The sequence below is a fragment of the Perca fluviatilis genome, chromosome 4 (genome assembly GCF_010015445.1).
Source record: "Perca fluviatilis chromosome 4, GENO_Pfluv_1.0, whole genome shotgun sequence".
In the NCBI taxonomy this organism is placed as follows: domain Eukaryota; kingdom Metazoa; phylum Chordata; class Actinopteri; order Perciformes; family Percidae; genus Perca; species Perca fluviatilis.
In genome coordinates, this window is record NC_053115.1 from 25,923,187 (window position 1) to 25,939,831 (window position 16,645).

At 38.2% G+C, this 16,645-nt stretch overlaps 2 protein-coding genes across 9 annotated transcripts in view; both read left to right on the plus strand.

Moving 5' to 3' along the window:
• The first annotated feature begins 20 nt into the window (after positions 1-20).
• Positions 21-12,089, plus strand: LOC120557320 (tubby-related protein 1-like). Its single transcript, XM_039797531.1, has 13 exons — positions 21-180; positions 2,523-2,655; positions 2,800-2,916; positions 3,062-3,184; positions 6,984-7,103; positions 7,729-7,863; positions 7,938-8,011; positions 8,136-8,300; positions 8,584-8,696; positions 8,819-8,927; positions 9,061-9,159; positions 9,684-9,855; positions 11,223-12,089. The coding sequence occupies exons 1-13, from the start codon at positions 166-168 to the stop codon at positions 11,354-11,356; spliced, it is 1,509 nt and encodes a 502-aa protein (XP_039653465.1). The 5' UTR covers positions 21-165; the 3' UTR covers positions 11,357-12,089.
• Positions 12,090-15,124: 3,035 nt separating this feature from the next.
• tead3b (TEA domain family member 3 b) overlaps positions 15,125-16,645 on the plus strand; it is a 34,619-nt gene continuing 33,098 nt past the window's right edge. For 7 of the 8 annotated variants that reach the window (XM_039797532.1, XM_039797533.1, XM_039797536.1 and 4 more), the window contains exons 1-2: positions 15,126-15,312; positions 15,686-15,833. The gene's annotated coding sequence lies outside the window, so the exon portion shown is untranslated. Of the gene's footprint in view, positions 15,313-15,685; positions 15,834-16,645 lie in introns of all 8 variants that reach the window. The other variant, XM_039797534.1, reaches the window with a different exon arrangement.

Here is a 16,645-nt window from a genome sequence, read left to right on the forward strand (position 1 = left end):
CAGAGCAGATGGCTTTACATATAAATCCTATTAACAACTTTCTGCTGATGGAGACTCAGTGAGTACAGGGCTTTCCCACTCTTTTATTATCTCCACTGAGAAGTCTGCTTTTTTATTTTCTAACCTCTAAAAAGAAGTGGTAGAGCAGAAGTCAGAGGCCACGCCATGTCTGCAGAGAAGGTAAAAGGGAGGGGTTGTGGTTTTGTGGATTTATTTTATTGACTACCAAATATAATCTGATTACATGTGTGATGATGACATGTAATGCTATTTGAAGAGAGACCTAAGGGATACAAGTTACTTTGATAAGAGTCAAATAACACTTTTTGCTGTCATACAATAATATTTACAGTTGCACTGTCCACGCAGAGTTTAGAGATGGGAAGCAATGCATCCATGAGACATTTTTCAATCTTTTTTGCCAGACATTTTGCCTTCTGTTTAGTTAGTAATGTAGACTACTTCAGGTACTTAAATCTAAATCACATATATTTAGAATAATGATTATGTAAACACTAATCTCTGACCCACATGTGAGATAACTGCTCTGTATACCAATGCCAGCATGGGAAGTATTTCATTAGCGTAAGATCCACCAGAGACAATATTCAGACATGACTTCAAAACTGGAAAGCATCTCTCTAGGCAGCTAGCCTGGACAGACTTTATATCTGACATTATGTCGCATCTCGATTGATGATTTCCAAGTTTATGGCACTCGTCTGCTGAGCAATGCATCTGCAAAAGCATGAATGGTGGATTGAAGACATGTAATCCAGCTACCCAAACCACTTATAGTGCTACTGGGGTGACGTCCAAACCAAATGCAACAGCATTTCCTTTCTAATGCAATTCCCTTTTTATAATGCCTACTCCGTTTACTTTTAGTATATGTATCAACAATTAATCTACTTGCAGAGACTAGGTCAAAAATCTCAATTCCTTTTACGCACTATTGTAGGTGATTACTGAATCATCATTTTATAAATGTGTTTGTTAAATCCAAATCCTCCCAGTGAATTGCAATAATTTTGCAATCTATGTGTCATCCAGAATTTACAAAGCAATGCATAAAGGTCACTATTTCAGTTTCAGATACATTATTTAAAAAAAATTAGCTTTGATTACAGTTATAACCAAGCATTTGAAAATGCTAAAAGAAAATCTAATGATTTTTGAAAAGTACAGCAGACAGAAATTAACAAAAACTTATTTTTTTCAAATTGTTTGTAATTTTGTGTAATTCTACAAAATATACACAGCAGAACAGTACAAAAGAAAAATATAATAAACAAATATGATCCTTTGGGTAGAGTGTTATATGACATTGGACAACTTTAACACAACAATTGATTACAATATGACAAATGTCAAATGTGCTGCTGTAACTCTGAGTTGTGGATTGTCTGAGAACACAAATAGACCTCCATGGATGCAGGATCTACATCTAATAGGATTACCTTTCCTGTCTTCACCGGCCGCAATCACACTGACCTCCTTCTCTGTGACTTGTTGTGTCAGTGACACGTTGTTCCTGTCGCTTTGTACTTTAGTCTCCAGACTCCTCACACAAATACATCTTGGTTCTCTTTTTATTTATTATAACATAGATATATTTGATTGTTTTATCGTATTCAAACATACTCATATAGACAAATGTATGTAAGAATGCAATGAATTGGGGGGGGGGGGTCGGAGGACTAAGGGTCAGGGGTTTGAGACCCCTTTGGACTTTTCCATAAGCTTGCGTCTAAACGGCCAAGATGAAAGGTTATATTTTAGGTGATGTAGAAAAAAAATAGCAAATTGGAGAGAATATTCACGTTTATTTTGGATACAGAACAGACAAGAGAACAAGAAAGAGTCAATAAATACATTTTCTGGCTCTCATTATTTTGTCTTTGGTGGTTAACTCATGTATTTTTTTCAGAAAAGTAATTGACTTGCCATCTTGTGTCTAATATGTGTGATGTGAAGTGTGTTTCTGATTGTGACCTCGTCCTATAAACGCTAAAAAAAAGACCCTTTTTTGGGTCTTCCAAAACTGTATTATCAAAAATAGCAAAAGATGATTTGATTCAAGAAAATGCTTACAATATAAATACACGCTGATATCAGCAACTGAACATATAGCTTTACCAGAAGCTTTTACATTATCAATATGACATATACGACTGTCTTACTGAACTGATGTTAGGGTATTTTTTATAACATTGCATGTGGACCATTGAGCATTAAATTAGTAAGTTACTGTATATATTTTACTAGAACAATGATATTGATAGCTGTACAATACAATTCTTTCTCTTTTGCTTTCTGGCCCTTGCTTCCCTTCACATCTGACTTTGCAATGGTGAGTTGTTATTATTATATATTTAAATGCTGTTATATTCCAGGATTATTTTTTATGTCTCCCAGTTTTCATTTTGTTCAGTCCCTTGTCATCTTTTCTCTGATCTCCTGTCCTTCTTCCACGAGTCTCACCTCTAATCTGTTTTGGATCTTTTAAAGAAAATCCATAGAAGCCAAAAAAGAAGAAAGAAGAGACAAATGGCACAACAGAAGCCAAGCCGAATGCAAAAGAGGCCAAGCCCAAAAAAACAAAGACGAAGAAAAGTGAAGATGTATCCGATGAGGACAGTCCTGCCATCCAAAGTGAGCAACTCTAAAGTGATGATATTTCTATGATATTTTAAGCATTTCCTACAAAGCCCGCAATAACAAACTGATATTTTGCATGTATCTCTAGCTCTACTGTGATATACTATCACCACTGCTGTTTCCTTATCAACATTATAGATGGAAAAAAGGTGAAGAAAAAGAAACCAGAAAAAGATAAAGACGAACCAGACAAGGACAAAGAAAAGGAGAAAGAGCCAAAAAAGAAAGCCAAAAGTGCTCCAAAAAAGAAGAAAGGTATGTCATTAGTGACTCTCTGAGTTTTAAAATGAAAACCTTTAAGGCCTAACTCTAATTAAATACCATACAAATAAACTCTTAAATCAAATGTAATCATTAAAACAAAACATAAGTCTTCCGAATATGTTTTCCGTCTTTGCAGGTTCAGGCTCAGATAATGACGACGATGATGATGATGAAGACACCCCCAAAAAGAAGACTAAGAAAAAGACAACAAAGGACAGCTCTGAAACGTCTGCCAAAGAAAAGAAATCTAAATCCAAAGGTATGGCAAGAAGCAGGAAAACAATTTTCTAAAGGCATTAACAGTGTAATTAATCTAAACAACAGTTATGAGACCAGACTCATGTTGTTAAGAGGATTAAATGTTTTTATTGTGTAATAGTGATTGAATGGAAACACTGACTTGGTAGCAGGGGCAACAAAACACGGCAGTCAAGGGAGTAGCTTGCCCTTAAGTAATTAACTGTGGAAAATCTCATCAAATTGTTGCAACGGTCAAATTCTGATAATGTCCTCTTAATTCTAAATGTACAGTTAAAAATCGAAGGTTTTGGCCAGACTCCTCTGTAGCACTTTGTAGAAAATTCGCTTTGCAGGAGGTCTGGAGAAAATGATGTTAGACGCTTCCAAACTGTAGAACACATTCTCAGTTAGTATAACTATATACGTAATAATTAGAAAACACTGATTAGCCAACAAGCTTGCTAAATTACAACTATGGTGAGAAATAATGAAAGACTTTGAATGACTTAATGAACCTTGAGTCTTTTTCCAGCTTGAGAACTAAAATGAAAGAGGGATGTGAGGTCATGGTGTTCTCCACTTCAGTGACTCAAAGTTTTGGTACATACCAAGGCTGTTTTGTAGGTCCCAATTTTTTACGCTTAAAGGGTAACTACCGTTTTATTCCACCTGGAATTTATATATAATATTTTCCTATGTTGTTGTGACTACTGATGAGAACAACAATCTTTGACATTGGTCCAGTATTAAGCAAGATCGCTGCAGTCTGCAGCGGTGGAAAAGCTACAATGTAAGGCCAATTGTCCAGCTTGTATTTATGTTCAGAAAAGTGCTTGTTTTGCTGCTGACAGGCTCAGATTAATATTCTAAGTGTCTGACAACATTATGGAAAGGATTTCTAAAGTGGTTGACCTTTCTGTTAAAGAGTAAGATCCTTTTTTTAAACATAAAAGCATCTGCGAAATTGCGTTCGCTAAAGCCACCAGACTCCATGTAAATAATCGTAAAATTCACTTAATTCAAAGTCGACAGAAACGACATAAAACTATGAAAAGCCATTTTAGGTCGTCTTCTCGACCTTTCTGCTTAAACAGAAAGGTCTTAAATAAGTTTTTTAAAGGCCTAGCTCTGTAGGGATCCTTTCCATAATGTTGTGAGACACTTAGAATAATAAACTAAGCATTTCAGTGGCAAAATAAAGCACTTTTAGTGGACCAAATTTTGCAGCCTGGCCTGTGGCTGCCAGTTACAGCGTTCACGCCTCAGCTGTACTTTGTGTTTTGTTCTAATTAGCAAATGTTAGCATGCTCGCACATAAAACTGAGATGGTGAATATGGCAAAAATTATACCTTCTAAACATCATCATGTTAGCATTGTCATTGTGAGCATGTTAGTATGCTAATGTTAGCAGTGGTGTAGTCTAATGTATCATAGTGGGTATACTGTACTGTATATTGGCCTATATATATGGGCCAGAATCTGCCTTTTGGGGAAGGGGAGGCATATCATAGTGGGGGAGGTCTGGGTGTCCTCCCCCAGGGAAGTTTTGAGCGTCAGCAACTTCATTTTGGTTGCATTTGGATACGCTTTAATGCACCAATTTACAGTGGAAAGCCTATGCGAAGAAAAAGAACACAGATGACAATTCAAAATATATCAAACACATAATGGAAAGTATGTTGTTGCATGTCATTGGGCATTTTATATGTAGGTATATGGAAATCCTGGAGCTTTCTTAGTGGGTACACTGCGTATACCTGCGTATCACGTAGACTACACCACTGAATGTTAGCATTTAGCTCAAAGCACTGCTGTGCCAAAGATAGATAGATAGATAGATAGATAGATAGATAGATAGATAGATAGATAGATAGATATATTTTTTTTATTGATCCCAAAAAAATGGGAAATAATGGTGTTGCAGCAGCAAAAATATCAGACACACAGCACACATACAGAGTATACATTAAATTATAGGAAACAATATACATTAAATATATTAGTACAGCTTTACAGAGCTGATAGCATGGCTTTAGACCGGTCAAGTCTTAAACATTCATTCAGTGCACCGGAACAAAAATATGTTGGCACTAATGTCACTAATTATTGAAAAAGAAAAACTAAAAGAACATGACAGACCTGTCTTTTACAGCGGAGAGGGAAAACTTTTGTGTGTAGCTCATTATTCCTTTGACTTGACCTACAATCAAGTATCAGTGCAGATGCAGAGATATGACCTGATTATCACATCAACGCTTTGCTAAGAGTGTTGCTGCTCTTTTCTATGACTTTGGTTGGATTATCTCCAGAGCTTTTGCCTCTCAGCTTAATTGAACCTTTCTCCACCTCACATCAGCTGTCAGTCATTTCAGGAATACCTGCTGTAACTTGTGTTTGTGGCTCCCTGCTCCTCCTGTAAAGGAAAGCCAGGTGCTCTGTTAATGGTGGAAATGGATTTAATTATATCATTAATAGCTATGGCAATGTGTTATATAACTGCTATAGCTAGTCTTTTTTACAATATCAGTTTTGTGTTTGTTGTGTTGTTTTTGTGAATTGAGAATTCTCTTTTATTTTAAGTCACTATATATTTAGTTGACAAAGGGTTTGGGGACGAAATGGCACACACTGTATGACTAGTTAACGTTTAGACGAACAAGGCAAAGCCATTTTTACCTGTGACTAGACATACTCGACTAAAGTGCTTACCTAAGTAGAGTTTTAACCATATTCTTTCATTTCCTAAAGTTCATCAATGCCAAAACTATACAGGGAGCAGAGACAGCTTTGAGCAGTGACCAGTCAGCAAGTCAAGATATGAGTTAAAGGAATACGCCACCCTTTGTTGAAATTGGGTTATTCACCATCTCCTCTATATTTATATAGGTGGGCAAACGCATTTTTGTCTCACTGCATGCATTGTTTTAGTCCGGCGCCGCTAGCTTAGCTTAGCATAATGAATGGAATCCTTTGTTGCCATTAGCATGTCGTGAGTAAAAATGCCGCGGAGCCCCACCAAGCCCCACGGATCTCAGTCAGGGCAGCGGCATTTGGTTGTCCAGCAACCCAGAAACAGTGACTTTGTGCCGGCAGCAGAGCCCCGCGGGCTGCCAATATCTCTGTGCCCGAGTAGCAGTGCTTCGGCTGTAGCCTACTTCCACCCAATATAGTCCCAAGTCAATATCTGCCTAGGAAATGGTCTAGTCTTAATCTGCATTGCTGTTTTTACTCGTTGTGAATACGCAGGCCACAAGAAGTATTTAGGTTTCGTTTTTGTTGTTGTTGGGGTCACTTTTACTCACGAGATGCTAACGACAACAAAGGATTCCATTCATTACGCTAAGCTAAGCTAGGACTAAGACAATGCATGCACTGAGACAAAAATGCATTTGCCCACCTATATAAATATAGAGGAGACGGTGAATAACCCTATTTTAACAAACGGTGGCGTATTCTTTTAATGTTGGGACATCTTGGAACACGTTTTAAGAGGAAGTGTTAATGTAATCAAGGTTTTGAGGATACAAAACGTGTGCCAGACTTTGTCAAAACAGCTGGAAGAAATAGTGAGAGCAAATTTCAAACACACGCAAAAAGCTGCCCTTCCAAATCTGTCCCGGTCTTAAATCCTTGCTTGCAAGTTGATCACAGTTTGATTTAGTTTCTCCACTGTCTAATACACAAAGGAATGAGATTTACATGATTTGCCTTTGAAAGATTAAATTCTTCAGTGTGTGCTCACATGATTCTACGTGTTAGGTATCACATTCAAGGACAGATAGCATTTTTCAAATTTTATTGATTTGTCATTTTTCAGAGGACAAGGACTCTGATGGAAAAGAAAAAAAGTCCAAGTCAAAGGAGAAGGACAAGAAGAAAGAACCAGCTTCATTGTTCCAGATAAAAGGAGAAAAAGACTCAAAAAGCAAGAAGAAAGGTGATTGCATTTTGATAAGCCTAGTCTCGCATTTCAGACCTTCCTCCACAGCGCTGCGGAGGAGAGTCTGGCTAGTCCAAAAACGTGCTCTGGTTAATTGCCATTTCTTTAAACCAATCACAATTGCCTTGGGCGGCGCTAGGCGCCGGACGGAGCCACGGTGCCTCTGCAAAATAGCCTCGGGAAGGAACTTGTTTTGGTGGAACGTGTACGTTGAAAAGTTGTGTTAGTCGTGCAACAGAAAACTCAGATTGCACAGATAGTCTAGCTAGCTGTCTGGATTCACCCTGCAGAGATCTGAGGAGCAGTTAAGCATAGTACTCATAAATCTACCGGAGTTTAGAATGCCAACACAAAGAAAGATTGAAAAAAAATGTCGGCAGTACCTGAACAATCCCGGAAATGAAACGTCGTCGATAGAGACTATGATAAGCCTAACTGACAACACTCAAATGGTTTGCCCATTGAACCTCCTTTATTGCAAATGGAAACTTGCATCTTAGCTGACTTAATAGTACAGCATGCATCTTCTGTTTGCTTTATTTTAGACAATTAACTGTGTCTTGGTAAGAGTTCTTACCAAATTCAACCAAAAGTTTTATCTGTACACCTATCTCTTGAGCAGCTGCCAAATCAGACAGTGATGAGAGTGAAGAGGAGACAAAGTCAATCAAATCAAAGAAGAAATCCACCGCCGGCTCATCATCCTTGTTCCAAATATCAGGAGATAAGGACAAAGACAAGAAGACAAAGAAGAAAGGCAGGTTCACCAGTGCATTTGTCCTCCTTTTGAGTCGCTGACAAGTATCTAACCATCTTTGTTGTATGTTTCAGCAAAGGCAGAAGAGAGCGATGATTCTGAAGATGAAAAATCCAAGAAGAAAAAGGGCAAAGGGAAGAAGAAAAAGGTATCTCAAACCTCACAATTCACACATAATTAAAAAACAAACATTTTAGTAATTTAATGTCACACAAGCAAACCAACAGTTCATCAACAGATTAAACATAAACATTTTCATGCTTTGTGAGCAGGTGAGATCTCCATCACCTGAGATTGAGTTTGACAACTTGGAGAATTTTGTGATGGATCCGGCTCCGCAGGGCGTGACCGTCAAATGCAGATTGACTCGAGACCAGAGAGGGGTGGACAAGAGCCTCTACCCTCTGTATTACCTCCACCTCGACAACACAAAGAAGGTCAGGGATTTCCTCTTTATTGCAGATAGATATTGATAGATAGATAGTTTTGGAATGTAGCAGATATTTGTATCCATATGTTTTGCAATCACAGCAACAGTAAATTAGTACATCAACAAACCAAAACACTATTAAATAAGATGAAAAAGAACTCTGTCAGTAGTTCCATTCATTTAATTAGTTCATTTAGCACTGAAATGAACATTGTTAGGGTTTTGTGTATAATAGATTTTACTCTTTCTTTAAATGTAACAGGAATATTTCACTTTTTTTCTCTTTGTAGACCTTCCTGTTGGCTGGGAGGAAAAGAAAGAAATGTGCAACTTCAAATTACCTCATTTCCATTGATGCCACAGATTTATCCAGAGGTGGAGAGAACTTTGTTGGAAAGCTGAGGTACACTGCAAAAATAATTCATTCATTCATTCATTCATTCATTCAATATTCAATCGAAATGTGTAATATCAGACAAGTATTAATTTACCGTGAGTTTTTAAATGATTTAATATATTATCTAGGTCCAATTTAATGGGGACTAAGTTCACCATATTTGACAACGCTCTGAATCCAGACAGAGCTCTTCCAGACTTGTCTAATGCACGGCAGGAACTAGCAGGCATCATTTATGTAAGTTATTAGACAGCTCATCATAAATTATCTACATTGAATTTCACGAATAATGTTTTAGGGTACATTTGATTTAAAAACAAAAGTCGTAATATTTGACAATCATCTTGATTTTAATTATTTCTGTCATCAGGAAACAAATGTCTTAGGGATGAAAGGACCCAGAAGGATGACGGTTGTCATTCCAGGAATGGACAAGAACAATGAACGAGTGCCTCTCCGACCACGGAATGTGAGATACGTTTTTTTGTATTTTTTGTTGTATTGCTTTGAGTAGAACATAAAAACTGCAAAATGAATAGAATAAAATGCTGACTAGACCAGGTCACCAGGGTGTTACATCAGAAAGTGTCATTTTATATTTATTTAAAAGTGTGATTATGAAGTAGGCATCTTGAACTGTGGTTTTTTTACTTCATGTGCATGAAACCATCAGATGACCCATTAGCAAAATCATTTCCAAAAAAAAAGAAATCCCACACTTTTTTCTCTGTGGAAATGGCTCTTCGGGGGAATTAAAGGAGGAGATACAAAGGAGACAAAGCAAGTGGTTGCTACCCATTTCATTACCAAATTAGGCATCCCAGAATCCCCCGCTGCTATGCACAATGTCATCAAATGATATCCATACTGCTTACAGCTTGATTTATGATATGTTGTCTGTTTATTATGAGAGGAACACAAGTCCAAGATGTAAAATCATATGACACTTTGCTGGTGTTTTTTTCGGACTTTTGTTTTGCCAATTCTTGGCAGGACTGTGACGGCTTGTTGGTAAGGCACCAGTATAGAAAGATGGACAATCTGATCGAGCTTCACAATAAGACGCCTGTGTGGAACGAAGAAACTGCGTCTCATGTTCTCAACTTTAACGGCAGGGTCACCCAGGCCTCCATCAAAAACTTCCAGATAGTCCATAGCAAAGACGGTGAGTATTGTCAACCAACAGTTTAAATCTATCGATGAAGACAAACACTTCAGTTTTGTCGCCACTAGATGTTTAAGCTATAGTGCGTAGTTTCTGTCTCCCCCATGAGGAATTCAAAGTAATGACAACAACACTGTCGGCGCGTCCACACGATACAGCCTTCCGTGTGCACGCATATTTAGAAATACCACCCGTCCTGTGGTAGTTTATTAGCTGGTCACAAAAAACGACATACATACTTACTTTGGTCAATTCAGAAGAAATTTGGACCCAATTAGAAATAAGTGACACATTAAAAGCGGTCAGAAAAAGAAGTTGTTGTTGCTATTATCAATCAATCACAATGTATGTAGACTCACAGAGCCGCTAGCATGGCTGTAGACTCACAGAGCCGCTAGCATGGCTGTAGACTCACAAAGCCGCTAGCATGGCTGTAGACTCACAAAGCCGCTAGCATGGCTGTAGACTCACAGAGCCGCTAGCATGGCTGTAGACTCACGAAGCCGCTAGCATGGCTGTAGACTCACAAAGCCGCTAGCATGGCTGTAGACTCACAAAGCCGCTAGCATGGCTGTAGACTCACAAAGCCGCTAGCATGGCTGTAGACTCACAGAGCCGCTAGCATGGCTGTAGACTCACGAAGCCGCTAGCATGGCTGTAGACTCACAGAGCCGCTAGCATGGCTGTATACTCTTTGTCTTGTTTCATGTATAATAGTCTCGCTTTGCCAGACCTCTCCTCAGGTCTGGCAACACGAGGATACACTCCTGGATAGGAGAAAAAACATTCTAGGTTTTGGCATTTCTTTAAAGCAATCACAATCTTCTTGGGCGGCGCTAAGCTCCGGACACAGCAAGCATGGCTCTGCCAAAATAGTCTAGGGAAGGAATTTGTTTGGCAACCTGCAAAAGAAAGCGCCACATACAATATTAAATGAAGTTAACTGTTAACACAATACAGTAACGTAAGCTATTTTAATTTGCTCTTACCCGTGTATCGCTGTGTGTATTTTGTCCATTGCAAATCGGTCCCAAAACGTCCCAGTAAGATAGTAAATGCCGTAAACATATTCTTTGTAAATCTTTACAATCATTCCGGACCAAGCAGGCCTGCCCTGTTGCACGATTCAAATTTTCTTCAAAACTTGCGATTTTCAGCATGTAACGTTGCTCAGAGGTTCCGGTTAATGTTCCTCAATGCGACTGGTGTTTAAATTAAACACAAAGAAAGCAGAAGGTGAGGGACATCTGGCGCAACTTTCACTTGGCATTTCATTACTTAATGTTATCCTATAATATTTTAATTTCAACAAATGAAAATTCATTCTTTCATATCTTGCTATTTAAACGATTCCTTGCCTTTTACAGTGGACTACATTGTGATGCAATTTGGACGAATAGCTGATGACATTTTCACGCTGGACTTCAAGTACCCGATGTGTGCCGTGCAGGCCTTCGCCATCGCTCTCTCCAGCTTTGATGGCAAAATTGCCTGCGAATAACAGAAAGATCTTTGTCTAATTTTCTACTCCCACTGAAACCAGTATGCAACACGCCCACAACCACGTCACAACAACTCTTTGGACTCGCCTATAACACTTCCTGTGATAGACAGCGATAACGAATGATGGTTCCTTGAACGTGACCATCCCTGCTGTTGCGCTGTCAACTTTATGGGCGTGGGATTCAATCTGAGATTGCACAACACGGCACAGGAGAGTCATGGTTTCTCTCCCGGTAATTAAGTGGAAACCTCTGAATTTCTGTTAATCACAGACACACATTACTTGAAAGGACTTCAGTGACTGGAGAGAGTTAAGTTATTTTTTTAAGGGGATGATGGTACACCTTGATGATGAAAGTTACGAACATCATTAAAAGAAGTTCAACTGTGTGTTTTGGCTTTGTTGTGCTGTATCGTATTGCTGTTTATTTAATATACCAATAAACCAGTTATCAGGCATTGTTAAAGTGGCATACACATAAGTGTCATATTTTGAAATATGAAGGTCTTTAGTTTCTGGTGTTTGTGATTGTGATTTTGTGACTACACATTCAATCAAAGAATAGTTCCCTGCCCATCTCAGATGACTTGTGCTCCTGTAGTTTTTTTTCTATTATGTGTTTTTTGGTTCCAACATTTTGTAAAATGTATTCTTTTCTGAACACTGCCTTTGTTGCATTTTTAGGCTTATTGTTATATTATATAATAAAGCATGTGAACTTTTGAACTTGTATTTGTATTAATTGCACTTTTGTTTGTGTCTACTGCCCAGGGACTATAGATGGAAATAAGCTTGCAGCTAAATCTAGTACATCTCTTCTCCTAGTATGAGTTTAATGTTTTTGTACATAGTACGTTCCTGACAAATACATTTAATAAACTAAACTAATAATTTCCCTTGAAGTCAACATTTTGTAGGAATATATGTTTCTGTCAACTTTTTCTTGTTTCTCACTTACTAACTTTGTAGTGACCGTGGCCCAAAATGCTTAAAAATTAAAATAATGCAATCAAAATTAATGGATTTTAGGCATCCGGTAGTTAAGTGATGCATTGGATCAGAGAGCTTTATTGCACTTCATCCCCTTCTCTCTCCCCCTGTATGTGTGCTGCCATTTTTAAGACAAAAAAATCATCCCCAATACCTGTTTAAGGCCCTGTACTGTAGGTGTTGGTAACCTGTTAGAACAGTTATAAAATAAGTTTTATGACAGAATCATCTTCTATGAGCCAGCAGATTGCTGCAGGTTTTGAGAGACACCCACACAGTAGTTGTCTGACATGTTGAAGAGGAGAGCTTCACTTGGGATGAAAAACCTGTTTAAGCCGAGTGCCTTGAGAGGTGTGTATTCTGCCTGAACCTGCTCAGGCAGTTGTCCAAACTCGCAGCTTAAATGAAGCCTGAAGCTGGCAGCTCTTCTGGACAGATGCTGTAAGGTGAGTTATTTTTCCCTCATTGTCTTTTTCTGTAAAAGTGCTCATATTATGCTTTTTGGCTTTTTCCCTTTCCTTTATTGTGTTATATGTATCTTTTTTGTGCACGTTATAGGTTTACAAATTGAAAAAGCCCAAAGTCCACCCCAAAGGGACTTACCATCTCCAACAGAAAACACTGTTCACAAACTGCTCCAAACAGCCTTCCGTGACGAACGTGTGTCACTTTGTAACACATGTTATAATGCTCGCCTAGCTGCAACACCCTCATACTCTGCTTCTGACTGGGTAGTAGTCCTTACCTAGCTACTTTGCATGTGCGACTCCCAACAAAGATGGAATTGAAGTGTGATGCCTCATTCTGTTAGCCTGGTCCTACCAGACTCTCGTACGTTTCATTTGTACAGAGAGTCTGGCCTCTCTCCATTGACAAGTGTTAACTTCCTTGAAGGCGGGTACTCTGTTGAAGTTTAAAACTATTGGATCTGCCCAGAGCCACTCTGGATCTGCCATAACCAATCGCTAACGTTTGGTCGAAGGGGGAAGGGGAAGGGGGAGACGACCACAACTATCGGCTTAGCATCGCTAGCGTTCACCTTAGCCAACTCCTTCACCACTAACGGAGCGAGCTAGAAAATCAAACTTTTCCCGAACCCCGTGGGGAGGAGGGCCACAACATCATGGCCACCAACACAACTCAGCAAAGATTGTTCTTGCTCGGGTTTTAATTTCTGGATATTCGGCAGCGTTGCCACAACAAACCAAATGGCTTTGCTCTCATCTTTCTCTGCCGCCATTACGGAACTACAACTCTCAAACTAGCACACAACCTCAACGTCATCGTTCTCAGCCACTCGGTCGGAGAAAACCCAAGAATATACCGCAAACCCAGACGGTGTACTGAAGGAAAATGAAAATTGAGCGGAAGTACATTGGAGGGCGGAGCCAGGCTATCACTCTGTAGCTAAAACAGAGAGCACAACACACTCCTGAAAACAGGAGCTGCAGCAATGTGCAGAACAACAAAAATATGGTGTTTTTTGAAAATTAAACCATGTAAACCTATTCTGATATAACCTCTAAATACAATTATGAACCTGGAAATGAGCATAATATGAGCACTTTAATTCCTAGAAAACAACTGCCAAGATCACTGTCGTAATTCTTACACTCTAACCTGAAACGAATTACAGCACTTTCTTAAAATCAACATAATTGTGCCTCTTGGACAATTTAGAAATCTGGTTTTAAGCCTGCAAACTTCTACTTATAACTGCTTTACATAATTGTATTTTCTTTTGCATCACTATTATCCTAATTTATTTATCAAATAATTTTCCAATTCAGAAAGTTTTATTGTCTTTCTGTGAGGTTGAATTAATACAGTAAGTGCATTTAAGAGTGAGTGGTTTTGTTTACACCATCTGCATGGACAGCAGCTCTGCTTTTAGTGGCTCAGTACTGTTCGAATGTTGCAACCATGCTGCTGACCAACAGAAGGAGCTGTTTCTGGATGGACATGGTCAAGGTCCAGGTTTATATTGTTTATAGTGATATAGACATTCTCAATAGTGAAAAATACAATGTTTGTAAGAAAAGTGCAGTGGTGGAAAATAATTACTAGTACATTTACTCAAGTAATGTCCTCAAGAACACTTTAGAGGTACTTGAGTATTTCTATTTGATGCTACTTTATACTTCTACTCCACTAGCTTTACATTTCAGAATTAAATATTTTACCCTTTTACTCGTATCTGATCTATTTAGTTACTTTGCAGACTCAGATTATTAAAACCAAATATAATGAACAAATGAACTATAAATTACACAACCTGGCAGCATTCTGTATATTTGTAAAGATAAGCCCCACCTTTACCAGCTGTAACATTAAAGTAATGTACATATAAAATGTATCAATAATTATAGTCCAGTCATTTAATCTATATTATTCTGAAATGGGTCATTCTGCATAATGAATATATATTTATGCTGATACCTTTGTACATTTTGTAACTCTTTGAATGCATGGCTTTTACTTGTAACAGAGTATTTCTACACTGTTTTACTTAAGTAGAAGATCTGGGTACTTCTTCCAAACACTGGAATAAAAGTATCAGTATTTGAAAACTGCTCCCATGTACTTCAGTTGAATCAGTTATCAATTGAGTTATTCCCTAACCCTAACAGACTGGTGGATGTGTACTGAAGACTGGTTTTAGGGCAGGAAGCTGTGTTGGGTGGGCGGGGCCTGGAGTGAAGTCACTGCCCCCCAAGCTTGTTGATTGACGCGCACCAATGGCTCCTCCTTGCAAGTCTTTTTTTTTCCCCTCCCCCTTCGTTTTCCAGTGTAGTGCGTTGATTTCATACCAAAGTCATACTTAACATTCCACTTATACTGTCAAACCTCTGAGAAATATTACGGAAAACAACAAGGCGCCAAATTATAATAAACTAACTAAAGTGACCAGCGAGTTTCAGTGAGAGGAAGAAGGTGACTGCCAGAATAATAAAAAAAAAAAGGTAAGTTCTCCAGTAATGTTCCCTCTTTCTGTTGGAGCCTTTTTTTTCTGGGTGAGTTTTTTCATGCCGCTTGTCTCGGTGAAGTTTTCAGATCATTGTCATTTTTTACATTTTTCCGTGGAGCTCCCTGCGTTGGGAGGGAAGAACACATTTGCTGATTGATAGTCTATTGTGTTTGACTTTCCCAGTGTGCAGGGATATCTTTGACAGGCTCTGTACAATCATATTTCCACCGGTAGTCCCGCTCATTGACACACACACACACACACACACACACACACATACACTATTCCAAAAAAGAAACACAAAGCGCCTCTTTTGACAGCACAGCAGAGAAGTGGGGCCAATATGTTTTGTTGTCTGTCTCGCACAGTTCATACCTGGATCATCCGACTCTTCCAGCCTTGTTCCTCAAGAGGAATCCAACGATTTTACCTACAGGCACAGAAGAGAGAGACAAGCAAAGACGATTTGGGAGGAATACACAACTTCAGTCTGGTTTGGACCTCTGCAACCCAAAGGTAAGAAAAGTTCCTGATTTGTCAGCATAGTTAAATGAAGGGGGAAGCAGCCCACTCCTTTTCGCTCACCAGAAAACAGGAATTTATTTGACAAAGAAGAAGAAAAAGACAAACATTTTACAAAGAAAGACAACTCGTATAAATCTGTTTTAACAAAAATGTAGCTACATGCAGGCTACATTCTCTTTAGTTTTTTTTGTGTGGCAGTGATGAGATTTTAATTTAATACATTTCCATTCTCACAACATTTTCATCTCTTTTAAAGACGGGCATCTTTTTTCAAGACACTCATTTATAAAATAATATAATTTTACTCTCTTGTTGTTTTTAGATTAGAAAACAAAACTTTAAAACAGACAGGATATGAACACAGAATACCAGCAGATTTACAAATCTACAAACAAATGGCAAGTATAAAGTAAAGCCAGTGTGTAGGCTTGGAACTACACTTCTGCATACCAAAAGGATTTATGTTACATCACTGCTATTATGTCGATATTTAGACCAGACCTCCTGTATTAGTTTATAAGCTGATCACAAAAAAAAAAACCTACATGATTATTTCTTTTGACTTTTAACATTTGACTTTTGTCAATATAAAAGAAATTCTGAAGCCATAAGAAATAAGTCACAGATAAGCAACATTTATGTATAAAGAAATAGGCTTTTGTGACTGCTTACCAAGAATTACGGCACAAACATAATGTCCTTTGTATTGATGAATAGTATCTTCATTTTTTTTATTTATTTCTAATAACGTTAGCATGCCATGATTTAAATTTTAAGCAGATACAGTAAATATTTAATTTCTA

What these genes read in the sequence shown, in the direction of transcription:
- LOC120557320 (XM_039797531.1), top strand. An exon ending in GCAAAGGGAAGAAGAAAAAG is followed by an intron (nt 8,012 to 8,135) that starts GTATCTCAAACC and finishes CTTTGTGAGCAG; the next exon opens with GTGAGATCTCCATCACCTGA. An exon ending in AACTTTGTTGGAAAGCTGAG is followed by an intron (nt 8,697 to 8,818) that starts GTACACTGCAAA and finishes TATATTATCTAG; the next exon opens with GTCCAATTTAATGGGGACTA.